This window comes from Zootoca vivipara, chromosome 3 (assembly GCF_963506605.1).
Source record: "Zootoca vivipara chromosome 3, rZooViv1.1, whole genome shotgun sequence".
NCBI classification, from domain to species: domain Eukaryota; kingdom Metazoa; phylum Chordata; class Lepidosauria; order Squamata; family Lacertidae; genus Zootoca; species Zootoca vivipara.
The window spans coordinates 12,449,450-12,464,915 of record NC_083278.1 but is presented as its reverse complement, the minus strand read 5'-3'; the positions used below and the strand labels follow the sequence as shown (position 1 = coordinate 12,464,915).

Genomic DNA, 15,466 nt, shown 5'->3' with positions numbered 1-15,466 from the left:
GGTTTCCTCTTGGAGGAGAAATCACTGGAGATTAGCAACTGTGCCCCAAATGAATCCTTTTGTATGGGTTTGGGGTTTTTTTATATTTAAAAAGCAAAAACATAATCTTGATTTTTCTTTAAAAACATATGCCCTGTGTAATGCAGTTTGCAAATATCCAACAAATATGGCCATCAGGCAGGCAAGGCCCTGTTGTTGTTGTTGTTGTTGATGATGATGATGATTTATTTTCTCACAAAGTTATCCAAAGTAACTTTTTTTAAAACAACAACAACAACTAAGAACAACCACAAAACCCTAAGAACACAGCTAAAAAAAATCAAAAGGCAGGATCCGACTCCATTAGAAGAGGCCACAATGCTGCCCCTAAGTTTAAGAGTAAAAAAGTCTGGGCTAAGAGAAAAATTGTTGCTCCCAAATATAAATAGATAAAAATTGTGCCTCCCTGGGGAGATAATTCCACAAATGAGGGACCCACGCTTTGATGCTCACAAAGAGGTTATGGGCTGCTGGTTACTGGCATGATCTTTAAAGCCCAGTATACCCGAAGGAGCGTCTCCACCCCCATTGTTCTGCCTGGACACTGAGATCCAGCTCCGAGGGCCTTCTGGCGGTTCTCTCATGGAGAGAAGTGAAGTTACAGGGAACCAGGCAGAGGGCTTTCCTGGTAGTGGTGCCTACCCTGTGGAACATCCTCCTATCAGATGTCAACTTTTAGAAGACATCTGAAGGCAGCCTTATATAGGGAAGTTTTAATTGTTTGGTGTTTTATTATGCTTTTATATTTGTTAGAAGCTGCCCAGAGTGGCTGGGGCAACCCAGTCAGATCAGTAGGGTACAAAAAACATTAGTAGTAGTAGTAGTAGTAGTAGTAGTAGTAGTAGTAGTGCTATTTTTTCTAGAAAAAGAGGTGCTGGAACTCACCATGAACTTGTTCTCTTATAATTGCAATGGCACCCACCTGAGAGGTGCTGGAATTGAGTTCCTCTCAGTTCCAGCTGCAAAAAAGCACTGATGATGATTAGGAATTAGTATCACCCACTGCCTATGTCAGCTCCAGGAGGCCTTTACAAAGCCGCAGTATCTGGGCAAATCACACCCTTCCCTGCTCCCATCTCCCATCTATTGCAAGGAGTAGCTTTCTCTTCAACACATGGATTTTCATTAGGATTCAGGCCCAATTAAGTGACGGTGTCTTCAGAATTCCTCCAGGAGGTGGTGTGTGGGTTGAACAACAATGAAACAACAGCTGTTTCAGGTGGAGGAAGGGGGAATAAATCATTTTGTATGCAGAGCAACCTCATGCCTCCATAGGGTCCCCCTCTCTGCTCAGAGAAGCATAGAGAGAATCCACAAGCACAGACAAAATAAGTGAGGGAGGGAGAGCAAGGTGGGAGGGGAGAGAGAGAGAGAAGAATCTCCTCTGCCTTGAAGCCTAAACACAGGGAGAATATTAAATTGGCCCTTGTATCTGAGCAACATGTTGACACAGGGGAAGTGGGTTTCCCTTGGGTGCTTCAGCCTTGCATTAAATTATAAAGCATTTCATTGCCAACCGTGCTGTTTTATGATGTGGTAATTAAATATGAATGGGCTGTCCATTGAAACGCTGTCACATTACTGAATGGCTTCAAAGTCAAAGGGGAGCACATCTGCTGCATCTCGCTCGACCCTATGGTTTCAGTATCAAAAGCCACAAAACAGCAACACCAGCTTATAATTGCAAACAGAAACCAGTGCAAGCCCTGCTCTCTGCCTGCCCCTCAGAGCCGTGGGGGTGGGCCCTGATGGCACCCTCTCCTCCTCCTCGACCCCTCTCTAGCTCCTCCTCAAGGGAGGAGGCTGGCTGCAGCAGCCATGGAGAGGCAATGGGATGCTCCTTCGCTGCCACCGCTCAAGAAAAGTGGCGGCTCAACCTCCTCCCCAAGCATGGTGGCGGCAGCACTGGGGGTGGGGAATGGGGACAATTCAGAAGCCAGGGTGACTTTCATAATTCTGGGACTGTTCCTGGAAAATCAGGACACGTATGGGGTATGTGTCAGGCTTCCGGGAATCCGATCCCCCTCCCGGCTGCCAGAAATGGGAAAACAAGACGTTCTTACCAAGGAAATTTATTCAATTTTCACAGAAGGAGATGTAGAATGTCTCCTCTCGGACAATGGCATTGCTCCGAATAAAGTCCCACCCCCTCCATCTCTCCTATTATACGTCATTCCTACATCGGCTAATCTGTGCTTTCTTCCTCTGAGCTTTCTGTTCTCCTACTCTCAAAGCCTGCCGGGACCTGGGAGAGGGAGGGTCTGGCATGCTTTCCAGTGACACAGAATCTGTTACTTCTTCTTCCTCCTCTCCCATTATTTCCCAGCTTCTCCCCTCTGCAGTCTCTGACCTGTGACCTTCTGCAAACCACTGTTCTAAATCTATGCTTTCTCCCTCTTCTCTGGGAAGTGCAGGAGGAGGGGACCGGTCTCCACCATTCCCCCTCAGCCCATTTCCTGACAGGATGGCACTCTAGCTATTCCTGGGCTTCTGGCTCTGTGAGAAGCGAGTAGGTTATTAAAGCTCAGTTTGAGATGCCATGAACACTGTTTAGAGCCAAAAAGAAAAGTATCCCTTGTATATCTCGTTCCTTTTCTTCTTTCTGCCTCACAGTGCCTTGGTAGTGTTACCTTAAGTGTTCTTTTTAGGGAAGAATAAAGTGCCCAATAATAAGCAGCACATCCTGTGCTCCATATCCACTTGTATAAGTAAATCTAAACTGGGGAGCGATTTCTTTTCATTCAGTTGTATGCTGGCAAACTAGTTGTTAGCTTTGCCTGGCATTGGTACAGACTGGCATCAAGTAGCAATTTATTATAATAGTCTCTACTTGTATATGGAGTTTTCAGCAGTATGCAATAATGCATCTTTAGGAGGAAATGGCTTTTTTTGGTCCTAAAACATTACATTTGATGGAGGGACATGGCGGGCTGTCAGTCTGTTCCTTGCCGCATTGTTGAAATTGCTCTGCTCAATAGTTTTATCACAGTAACATGAAATCTAAGACGGTCTTTAATCAAAAGCTATCTTCTGTTCCCAGACCATCGTTAGAGGAAATAAACCTTGCAAGGATACTTCAATCAATGGGTTGCTTGAAGAATTCGACAATATCTCTGTGACACGTTCCAACTCGCTCCGGAAGGAGAGCCCTCCCACCCCTCGCCTGGGACACGCCAATCACATCGAAATTCACCAGCAGGAAAATGGCTACATCACGTATTCTCAGTATTCGAGTGAGTCGGAGACTGCTACGGACTTCCTTGCTGAAAAATACAGAGACAAGAGCATTCATGGGGAAGAGTTGGACAGATATTCCAGGGGCAGCTGCGCTGCCAAGCAAAATGGGCACATGGCGAAAGTGAAAGCCAGTGAAATGTATTTTTCGGAAGCTAAGCCCCTGAAGTCTGATATGTCTAGGTTTTTGCCAGATTATCATGCTCACATGGAAACGAAAAGCAAACTGAATGAGTATGGTGGCTTGAAGCTGGAATATCAGAGGGCTCCTAGCGGATCGTCCCTGGATTATAAAGAACCTTTTCATTTCACTCCTTCTAGGACTTCCATTCACAGTCATTGCTCAGGAGAGAGACTAGAGTACAGTGACAGCAACTGGGCCAAGGATGATTATGACAAAAGGCCAAAGTCGTCCTATGTAAACCAGACAAGCCCTCAACCTGCCATGAGACAGAGGTCCAGGTCAGGCTCTGGTCTCCAAGAGCCAATCATGCCCTATGGAGCAAGTGCTTTTAAGTCCCATCAGCAAGGCCATTCGTATAGCTCATATACCTACCCTCGATTATCAGAAACCGCAGCAGGCATTCCAAAGGTAAATTTTTACAGGTCAACCTTTTCGACATTGTGGTCGTTTCAGTATTTGGAGTTGAACACTTATTTTGCAATCTGATTTTAGCCCCAGTATCCCTGTGGGTCCTACAGAAGACGTGGTTTTTTGTTTGTCTGTCTGTTTGTTTGGCCAACAGATATTACTAGAGATGTTCAAAACCAATCAATTTGTTGCCTATAAATTTCCCACCTGTCTGCTTCATGATATCAGATCTAATTGAAGAGAGTCTCAGATATCTGTGCTTTTAGGTGTCCTTCCAGCAGCTAACCCATTGTTTACAAATATGGGTGCTCACTTCATTTCTTCCAATGGGAGGTGCATCTGGATGGGGATCTAAGTATGCATCCCATAATGATCTATACATTTTTGGCTAGCTGGTACCAGAGTTTCCATACCCAGCTACTGTTCTCTGCCCACCCCCACCCCACTGACCACCACCATGCAGAAGAAGTTGCCCAAGCAGCCAATCATCATTTGTTTTCTTGGCAGATAGTAAACCAGACAGCAGTGGGGAAAAGTTGCATTAAAGGACAGTCAGACAAATAGCAAAAATGAGGGCAGTCCAATTGCTGTGGCATCCCTCTACACGACACTTAAATGCACAGCTGCAAAATAGTAATAATAATAATAATAATAATAATAATAATAATAATAATAATAGCCAAATGTTTATCTGTCCCACCCCACTTCCCACTACGTTAAATAGAATTTGCCTGTTGTGGGTCCTAACTTTACGGCATTAGCACTCCACTGCAAACAAGCGAAATCCAGTGATGTAGATCAGGAAGAGGTAAGTTATCCAATATGTTAAAGAGGAGGGAGTCAGTGGGTGGTTGCTGTTTTGGGCGGCACTCACACATTCATTTTATTTATTTATTTATTTATTTATTTATTTATTTATTTATTTATTACACAAAATTAAAACAAAGAGTGATACATACACAGACATTCATACCATTCGTCATACAAGACATACAAGGCATAAACAAAGAATACAAGACATGAACAAAAAATCAATTACCTACATTGACATGCCTTACCTACACACATTACATTCCTACCTATAAAACTATATTGCTAATATTATATTCAAATTTCTTGTCAAAGTTTAAGAGTCCAATAGAACAAGTTCTATTGGCACTCACACATTCAATGCAGTGTCTAGAATGGCCTATAGATCAAGGATGTCGTTGGACTACAGTACGCACCATCACTGACCATTGGCCATGCTGGCTGTGGCTGACGTGAGTTGTGTTCCAACCACATCTGAAGGGCCACAGGTTCCCCATGACTCCTCTAGATGCTTGATAGCTTCTCCTGTGAGCAACGCCGTGGTTCTCATGAAGCCAGGTGCCCCAACTTTAGTGGGCCAATGTGTCTTCACCCTTCTCAATGTTTGTTGGAAAGACACACACACACCCTTATTGTGTGTGCATGATGTCACATGCATCACATGTTGTCAGTTCAGTGGCCGGCTTCTCCAGACGATGTGACGTCATGCAGACGCAACACGCACCGGGCCCACTCAATCTTGGGAGCAATCGTTTGAAGCCTTTTTCCCATGAGGATTTGAGCACATAGGAATAAAGGGCATCTTCTCAAAAATACCTCTCATATCGGAGTGTTCCATGTTAAAAGGATGCTTCTGACTCACAGTGCCATTCTATACATGACTATGCAGAAGTAAAGGGCTGTTGAGTGCAATGGAACTTACTTCCTGGTCAGCAGATATAGGACTGCAGCGCCTGTTTCATCTGTCTGCTGCAACCAGTCTATGATTTCCAAAACAAACAGTGTTTTTGCATAAGGAAAAAACAACAACAGATGTCTTCCCCGGGGTGTGTGTGTGTGATGGTTTAAGTCTAAAAATCAATTAATGACTTAGATCATTTAGCTCCCCGTCATTATTTTTAGTTAAGGTTTGTTTTTGGAATTACCTCCGGAGATGGAGGTATCTAAATTTTGCCCCTTTCTCTGTAAATCTCCCTTGACATTTTTCAGTGACTTCAATATCATCCTGAAGACCTTCCAAAATGTTAACCATTTCCTACTTCTAGACTGAATATTTCTCCTTGCTAAGTGCCTGAGCATGTGCATGGAACGCTACAGCCTAAATGCACAGACACGAGCAAGCCTTATGAAATAGCAAATCTGTACCTAGCTGCTATTGCTCCATATGTGGTTGAGCTTCAATTGATACAAGCAAATAGTAAAAGTCTTTGCTACGGAGAAGACTTTTGCAACGATATATGCCGTTGCCCCCAGTACAATCCTGGTAGGTTTATTCCAGAGTAAGAGCTAGTTTAACTGAGCCTTTTAGAACTGTACAATATGAGCTGACTTTGCCCATAAAAGCATAAAAGGAACCCTGATCCCCATCTAATCCAGTATCCTGTTCCCAATGGTAGCCAACCAGACATCTCCAGGAAGCCCAGAAATCTGGGCATGAAGGCAGCTTCCCTTCCATGCTAGAATATAATAATTTACTATTTATATCCCGCCAAACTGACTGGTTTTCCCAGTCACTCTGGGCAGCTCCCAACATAATATTAAAACCACAATAAGACATCAAACATTAAAAACTTCCCTAAACAGGGTTGCCTTCGGATGTATTCTAAAAGTCAGATAGTTGTTTATTTCCTTGACATCTGGTGGGAGGGCGTTCCACAGGGCGGGTGCCACCACCGAGAAGGTTCTCTGCCTGGCTCCTTGTATCCTCACTTCTTACAGTGAGGGAACCACCAGAAGGCTCTCGGAGGAGAGAATGATAGGGGTGGAGACGCTCCTTCAGGTATACTGGGCTGAGGCCGTTTAGGGCTTTCAAGGTCAGCACCAACACTTTGAATTGTGCTCTGAAACGTACTGGGAGCCAATGTAGGTCTTTAAGGACCGGTGTTATAAGGTACCAGCAACCTCTTCCAGGCACCAGTCTAGCTGCTGCATTCTGGATTAATTGTAGTTTCCAGGTCACCTTCAAAGGTAGCCCCACATAGAGCACATTGCAGTAGTCCAAGTGGGAGATAACTAGAGCATGCACCAAGTGGGAGATAACTAGCCAGACAGTCCGTGGGCAGGTAGGGTCTCAGCCTGCGTACCAGATGGAGCTGGTAGATAGCTGCCCTGGACACATAATTGCTGTGCCTTCCTCCCCCCCCACCCCCTCCCAACCCCATTCAGAGATATACTGCCTCAAAGGCTCCAACTTCCATTTGGGTATCCTGCTTATCTATGACTTTGTCTAATCACCCTGAAAAGCCATCTGAGCCTATAGCCGTCACTACCGCATCTTGTAACAGGAAACCCCACAAGTTTATTATCATTTTTTGCTCATCGGCACATTCTCCCATTCATTCCAAGTTGGCATTCTGAACCTGTTCTTCATTTCATTTCAGTTCGGCCCCATGGCGAATCCAGGGGGGGGGGCAGGCTACGGGCTATGCGACACATTTCATCACATGCCTGAACTGCAGTCCACAATGCCCATTGAGTCAGTCTTCACTTCAGTGAATCAGCTTCGTACCGGGATCGGGTGGGGGAAACTGCACTTCATTTTATTTAATTGAACATGTCAGAATGGGATGTCCATCGTCTGTTTTCCTCTGCTATTCTGCAGAGATGCAGTTATCCACCTACGTACCCACAGAGGCTGGATTTCTGGATCAGCGCTTTCGATTGCATTCGAATCAGATGTTTGACTCCCCACCCACCCCCAGCAATCTCTTACACCTTGCTCTTTTGAAGTGTACAAAATGGTTGTTTCTTTAAGCAGGAGGGATATCCACCTCCTAGCAACTAAAAGCCCCTTTGTGCCAAAGGGAGAACATCCTTGCTTGCGTTACACAGAGAATAGGCAGAGCAGCTGCTTCTGCAGCAGCAGCATGTTCCGTTTCAGTGCTGTGCTTTTGATGGATTTCTTGTCAGAACTTAATCTGCTCTGTTGACCTGGACCTGAACAATCAGATTCCCTTCCCTCCACCTCTTTCCATTTTCTTCGGTCATTCAAAGAATTTCCTTTGGGGGAATCAATTAAAATATAAATGTCAAAAAGAAGTATGCAATGAAACAATACGTATAGTGCATGCCACTGTCTGGATTTATCAATGCTATGGATCTCTATGCTTAGACCTGATTAGAATTAAGGTGTGTCAAGTTTATCTTCTGTTACGCATGTCACAGAAAGCAAAAATAATAATAATGGAGCATCTTGAGTCATAAGTGTGTGTAAAATATAAGCATGAGTGCATTTTTACAAAAGCTTGTTTTGTTTTTCTTTTTTCCCTTAAACATGTCTCTTGTAGTCGGCCATGCCTTTTAAAAAAAATGCTAATGCTGATTCAATTCATTAAAGTAAATTTCAAATCACTAACATGGAAAGGTAATTAGACTCTATCTAACATGTGAGCTGCCCACATCATTCTCAAAAGACAAGGAGGAGAGGGGGCAGAATAATTACCAACCAACCTCTTCTCAATAATTTGCTGGATATTTGTCAAGAGCAAGCATCCCCAAACTGCGACCCTCCAGATGTTTTGGCCTACAGCTCCCATGGTCCCTAGCTAAGAGGACCAGTGGTCAGGGATGATGGGAATTGTAGCCCAAAACATCTGGAGGGCCAAAGTTTGGGGATGCCTGGTCAAGAGCTTTCTCATGGAGAGAACATGTAACCATTCATTTAAAGGGTGGAAGAGGACTGGCATATAGACATGCTTAATTTCAATGATCTGGAAGAAAGAGAGGAGGCAACTGCTATAGCTCTTCACATAATTAAAAAGCAAACACAGCAAAGCCTCTCAAGATGTGGTCTAAAGTCACATGAAAGAGAACCTTGTGTAAGCTAAGCAGATCTGTGTCTGGTCACTACCTGGATGGGAGGCCAGATGGGAAACCTTCTGGCTTGAATTCCATCATGGAAGGACAGTGGGATATGGTTGTAAACAAATATGAATATATATCAATATAACAGCTTCTGCATTACAAAGTTGTGCCCAGCCCAGATTCTCACACTGTAGTTACAGGAACCAATGCTACCTTGGTAGGATATCAACTTTACATCTGGTTTTGTAGCAGTCCAGGGATGGTTGTCTTCAAGGCATGCTTGGTTTCCTGCATTTTTGGCTTTCACACTTTCAGTTGTCATGATCTGAGAAAAGTTTGAAAAGGTATAGCCTCAGACACTCAGAAAAAAACTGAGAGCAGGCCTTCTAATGAACCAGAGATCTTTGGAAGGTCTCCCACCCAAAAGAGCAGTCTGTCCCTTCCACCGAAGCGACTGACAAATGCCATTTTTTCCCTCCATAACTAGGGTTTTTTGTTAACTATTTGGTGAGATGCTCATCAACGTTGGCAACAGAATATGGAATAGGCTCGATCTCTTCCAGAGAGGCTCTCCTTATGAATGCAAGCCACCGCTCCACTTCTACAAAAAATCTGAAACTGAGAGGTCTTGCACTAGAGGAAGAGTCAGAGAAGCAGCCAGCCATGCACTTAGATTATTAGCAGCCAGCCTCCCATGTTAAGCATGGTGCTGAGCCAATCCCCAGCAAACATGGATTCCCTTTTCATTTTGCGAGATACAGCGAGCTCATTAAAGCAGGTTGCCATTAATTCACGGGCGAAATAATCACACACATCTGTTGCCGGCATCCAGCTCTTTTATATCTCCGAAATGTGCAGCTGTAAAATGCAGTTGGGGGTTCCACACTGGGTGGATAGTCAGCAGTTTTTGGAGCCTTTGAAAGAGCTCTTCTTTGAGAAAGAGAAGCCCGGCAGTTCTACACTTCTGAGCTCGCAGGAAGCCTTCTTTCCATCAAAGCTTGCTGTGAGATTAAAAGACGAGCGAGTTCGCCGGACACAAGAGTTTGCCAGACACTAATCTCTGCATTAAATCTATCTCCCTCCATTGAGTACAACCTACTCAAAAACACTCCCGTGCCATGCAGCAGCCTACAGTGACAAATTGATGCTGCAGCGAACTCCCTTTCTCCCCTCCACCTCACCCTGCACTCTTAGCATAAAATGGTCAAATGATGTTCCACTGCAGAATTCAATTTCACAGTTCAGTTGGATCCTTGATTACACTGCCAAATTCAGATTAATGTGCATTTAACTAACATGGATCAGGGAACTCCTGGCTGCCAGCCAGCAGTAAAACTAGCAACGGAGAGCTGTTTAAGAGCTCTATGCTTTGTCCTCCCTGTGCACCACTGAAATTGATTGATTAAATAAATTCACAGCTATAATTATTTGTAATTGTGCTACATCATGAGTCTGCGTTGAAACCCCCACCCACGTCGGAGATGTTACACACATTATCCCAAGCTCTTTTGCTTTGAACAAAGCTGGAAATTAATCCTTTTCAGAAATGGTTTACATTTTTTGTTGTTGTTAATCTTGCACCCTCATAGGTACAATTTCCTCAGACTGGCTCAGAAGAATATTTGAGAATGTCAAGAATAAATGGATAAAAAGCTAGGTGGGGTATTTAAAAAAACAACAACAAAGAATGCAGTAGTCTGAATTCTAAACTCTCACGAGCAAATCTGATTAAGCGTAAACGTAAAACATCATTGTCATCTTGTAAAGGCTGCCACTGATTTAATTTCTTTTTGACTTTTTGATTTAAACAATAAGGTTTTTGTTTGGTTTTTTTAAAAAAGAGTTGGTTATTTTAGGAAATAATTCCGGAAATGGCTAACTCCTGTATTTTTCTTTGAGAAGGCTCCTTTTAAAAAGAGGTTAAGCTCCTATTTGATGTGCCCATCTTATAAATTCCCTCAGAAATGAAATCTTATTGTGTGATATTCTGTGCTATATACACATAGTTCACTCAAGTTGCATGTACGCTACTGATTGGAGATTACACACATAAATATACAACCGCACCCCAGGGGTTAGCCCAGTGCTTCTCAAACTTGGGTCTCCAGCTGTTGTTGGACTACAACTCCTATCATTCATAGCTAGCAGGACCAATGGTCATGGATGATGGGAACTGTAGTCCAACAACAGCTGGGGACCCAAGTTTGCTCTCCAGATATTGTGGACTGCAACCCCCATAATCCCTTGCCACTGGGCATGGTGGCCTAACCCCCAACACACGTGGACTACTTTTTCATTTTGCCAGATACACAGCTTTGTAACATTGTAAAGGCAGCTGGGGAACTATTTTCCCAATATCTCTTCATCCAAACACATGGAAAGCCTGGACCATTAACCCTGGAAATTATCTGTTCCTACAGGTTATGTAGAGATGCTACATCTTTTGATTTTGAGTCTTCGCTAGTGGTTCTCTCTGCCAGTTACGGATTGTTAATAAGTTCAGCTCTTTGGCTTTCACCCAACTGATCAATCCATCCATTAATTAGAATAATAATGGAAAAAAGTTAAACATTGTAAAACCACACAAAAGTGGCATTTTTAAAATGCTGAAAGAAGGATCCTTTGTTCAAGCCCACATTAGTTCATTCCCTGACATCACCAGTTCAAGGGCTTCTGGTAGCAGGTACTATCAAAGCCTTAAACCTTGGAGAACCAATGTTACTTGGGTACTACCAAGCAAGACAGACTAAAATTTCACCAACTGGGAGGCAGCTTCATATGCCTAGAGAAAAGCATTTACCTTAAAAATAGCATTAAGATCATCAGCTTTGAAATCAAGCATAAATACAATACTTGAGTTAAAATTCCTTCTGAGAACAAGGAAGTTCTAGGTCCATTGTATTAAGAACATACAAAGCTGCCGAATGGTCCATATGGTCAGACCAATGGCCATGTGGTCAGACCAATGGTCCATCTAGCTCAATAATGTCTATGTTGACTGACAGCAGCCCTTCCTGGAGATGCCAGGGACTGACCTTAGGACCTTCTGCATGCAAAGCAGATGTTCTACCACTGAGCTGTGACCTTTCCTCATTGTGCTATTGTGATAGCTTCAGGTTTAGAAAGGACATATTGAAATATTGGGACTGATTTCAGTAGACCATTGGTAGCTACAGTCACCTATAGCTCATACTGTGAAGAACAGCCATGTTGGATCAGAATGAAGGTCCATGTAGCCAAGTGTCCTGTTTCTTACATTGTCCAGAAAGCCCACAAGAAGAAGATGAAGTCAATAGACCTCTCTCCAGCTGTTCCCCTCTCAACAGAAACTGGTATCCAGCACAGATTACCTCATTAAGCCCCATTGATAGGTCTGTCTTCTGTGTATTTGTTCAACACCCCCCCCCAGAGCCATCTAAACCAGTAGTCATCACCACATGACAGCCAATTCCATAATTGAATTATGTGCTTGGTGAATATGTCCTTGCTCTCATCAAAATGGAATCTACTGCCATTCAGTTTTATTTGTGAACACCATTCTTCACACACACACACACACACACACACACCCTTTTCCTTGAAAAATTTCACCTTCCCTCGTAAGAAAGATGTTCCAGCCTCCTGATCATATCACCTGCTGTTGCCCGCATTTCCCCCCTGCTGCACTACATCCTTTTGTGGAGTAAGAAACTAAAATGTTCAGAGGTGCTAAGACCGTCCACACAGGTCAAAGGATCTCTTGAGCCAAGGATATTTATGCTCTATTCAGAACCACTGGCATTACAGCTGTTTACCCATAAGGCAGGGGTGGGTAGCCCAGGGCTCTCTAGGTGTTGCTTGACTCCACTCCCATCATCTCCTACCAGATATCTGATCACAAATTATTTTACATCTACAATTAAACCTTTAGTTGATAATCTAGTATGTGGTAGAATGGAAATCACCATTCATTTTCAGGAGCCTGCTAAAGCAACTCATTGCAATTTCATTCTTTTTGAGCTTAATGCAGGAGTGAGGAACCTGCAGCCCTCTTGGACTACAGCTCACATCATCCCTGACCATTGGCCATGCTTGCTTAGGCTGATGGGAATTGGAGTTCAACAACATCTAGAAGGCCACAGATTCCACCATTCCTGACTTAATGTATGGCCTCTGATAAATTGCTATCTTTAGGCACATTAAAATGCCAGCAATTGTCACTGTTCAGTTTTCGATGAGGAAAAGTTTTGACAAGAATACACTCCCTCTTAGCCCAAAACTTATGATTCTACAATTAGGGAAACAAATTCGGGGGGGGGGGATTTCTGTTCCGAAGACTGGGTTGTAAACTAAGCTATTTCTGAACTGTTGCGGACAGTATGAAACATCTCTTGTCTAGTCAAACAAGGGTCAGGGAAATTGGTTGTGTGTTGTACAAACATCAATCTGTCACAGTGGGCTTTCATTTGATAGGAAACTGTGTTTCTTCACAGGCTTCAGGATGCCAATAAATGTTGCGCAACAATCCCCCCTCTAACCCCATCAAGAAACTGTTATGCACACTCATTACAGGGGGTGTGGGAGAGAATGTAACAGAGATTTATGTGGCACATGCTCTTTGCACTGTGTCTTGCTCCATCCTGGGCAGCGGCAGCAGCTGTTCTGCTCAAACCATGACAGCTAGAAGAGCAGCTGGATCAGACTTACTGTACTCATCTGGCTGGCCAGATGAGAGGAATTTCTTCCTATTACATTAACAGTATGGAAGACAAAGGTCTTATCTGTACATTTACTTTTTCTCCACTCTTTCCAGGCATACTCTGCTCTTTAAAGCTCAGTGTCCGAGCACCTTTTTCTTGTGGCTCTAGAGCTTCCACTGTGAAAACCTCACAATCAAAGCAAACATCAATCTGTGGGAGATCTGAATCGACATTTGCTCTGATTCAGCTTTGAAGGGAGGGGTTTTGCAGGGAAAGCTTTTTGGGGGGGAACCACCCCAGAAATGCTCAGATGTGGAGCGTTAAGGCATGGACCTCTGCCTGGAGAGAGTTGGCCAACAGGTAACTCTGGATTTTAAGAAGATCTAGCAGTCTGCAGGGTCAGATTCTACCGGTAGATTATTTCAGCCAGGGGCGGCAACTATAGAGTGCAGAAGGGGCTTCAGTCCCCTCGATATTTCTAGGTGGGGGGCTGATCCCCCACTGCTGCCGGGTGAACACTGGCTTGCTGGGCGAGCTCTGGTCCACCAGGTGGGGGTGGGAGGCATGGGAGGTGATTTTTGCCCTCTCCCCCCCCCTTGACATCACATGATCCCAACCTCCCCCCAATGTGTGTGTGGGGTAAGTCAGCACCTGTGATTTGGGCTGAATAAAAGTGCAAGAAAAACCAAACTGCTTGAGAGAGGTCAATGGTCACTGTAATTGTGGAGAGAGATAATATGGTCACATTCCACTGATGGAGGAGATCTTTGCAAGTTAAGAAAGGTGCTGAGACTGGCATATCTGCTATAGGGTTGAATAACTATAAAGACCTGAGCTGCGAATAAGGTACATAATGGGACTCCTAAAAACCCGTTCAAGTTGATGAGATCTGCCTTAACCGCGCACAGGTTTGCAATTCCAGTATACAAGAGCTCATGTGCTGTGGAAGCAGCCAAGTAAGCCACAATGTGTGTTTAGTAGCTCTGCAACCCATAGTAGAAGAATGCACATGTAGGGTGAAATCTAGTGGGAAGTTCTCCTGAACTTGAGATGAATGGGACCTGTGATAGTTCAATGCAGCTTATGCAGGACAATTTGTTTGTGGATTTGTGCTCCCAGTCTGAAGACTATGTCTGAAGACCAAGGGTGAGAAGACAGTGGACCTCCCTATCAGTCGCAGCCAACATGGCCAGTGGTCAGGGTTGATGGAAGTTGGAGTTCAGCCATGGTTCTTCCCCTCCATCTTGGGACCCAGGTGGCGCTGTGGTTAAACCACTGAGCCTAGGGCTTGCCGATCAGGTCGGTGGTTCGAATCCCTGTGACGGGGTGAGCTCCCGTTGCTTGGTCCCAGCTCCTGCCAACCTAGCAGTTCGAAAGCACATCAAAATGCAAGTAGATAAATAGGAACCGCTACCGCGGGACGGTGTTTCCATGTGCTGCTTTGGTTTGCCAGAAGCGGCTTTGTCATGCTGGTCACATGACCTGGAAGCTATACGCCGGCTCCCTCGGCCAATAATGCGAGATGAGCGCGCAACCCCAGAGTCGGTCACGACTGGACCTAATGGTCAGGGGTCCCTTTACCTTTACCTTTATCTCTACTAGAGTCAGAGAAATATGCATCTTGGAAAAGCAGGAAATCAGTAATATTTGAAGAGACCTTGTTCTAAATCAGATTACTAGCCCATCTAACCAAGTGTCACCCATGCCAACCACCTGATGGTCCCCAAGGCTACAGGCAGAAATATTTCCCACCCTTGCTATCAAAGATCCTGGAGATGCCAGGGTTTCAACCTGGGATCTTAGACATCCAAAGCATTTGCTGTCCACGAACCTGTGACTCCCCTATGAATGACAGTTGCCGGCAATCTACCTGCACCAGAGTTCAACCAGGTGCTTCCAGCTGCAGCCATCAGTTGCTCCCTTCCCTAACCACTGAGCTGTGGCATTTAGTCATCTTGAAATAATGTGTTTCATTGAAAGAGATTACTATGCATCGGTTGAAACAAGTAGCATAGAATTATAGATTGTAGAGTTGGAAGGGACCCTTCCCTGCAATGCAGGAATATGCAGCTGCCCTATTTGGGGATCG

The 15,466-nt window shown here is 44.3% G+C and overlaps 1 protein-coding gene across 1 annotated transcript in view; it reads left to right on the top strand.

Moving 5' to 3' along the window:
* The window catches only part of PAK5 (p21 (RAC1) activated kinase 5), a 51,615-nt gene that overhangs the window by 21,396 nt on the left and 14,753 nt on the right, over window positions 1-15,466 (top strand). Inside the window, exon 3 of the mRNA XM_035110085.2 lies at window positions 3,080-3,865. Within this exon, the coding sequence (XP_034965976.2) occupies window positions 3,080-3,865 (786 nt within the window). The remainder of the gene's footprint in view (window positions 1-3,079; window positions 3,866-15,466) is intronic.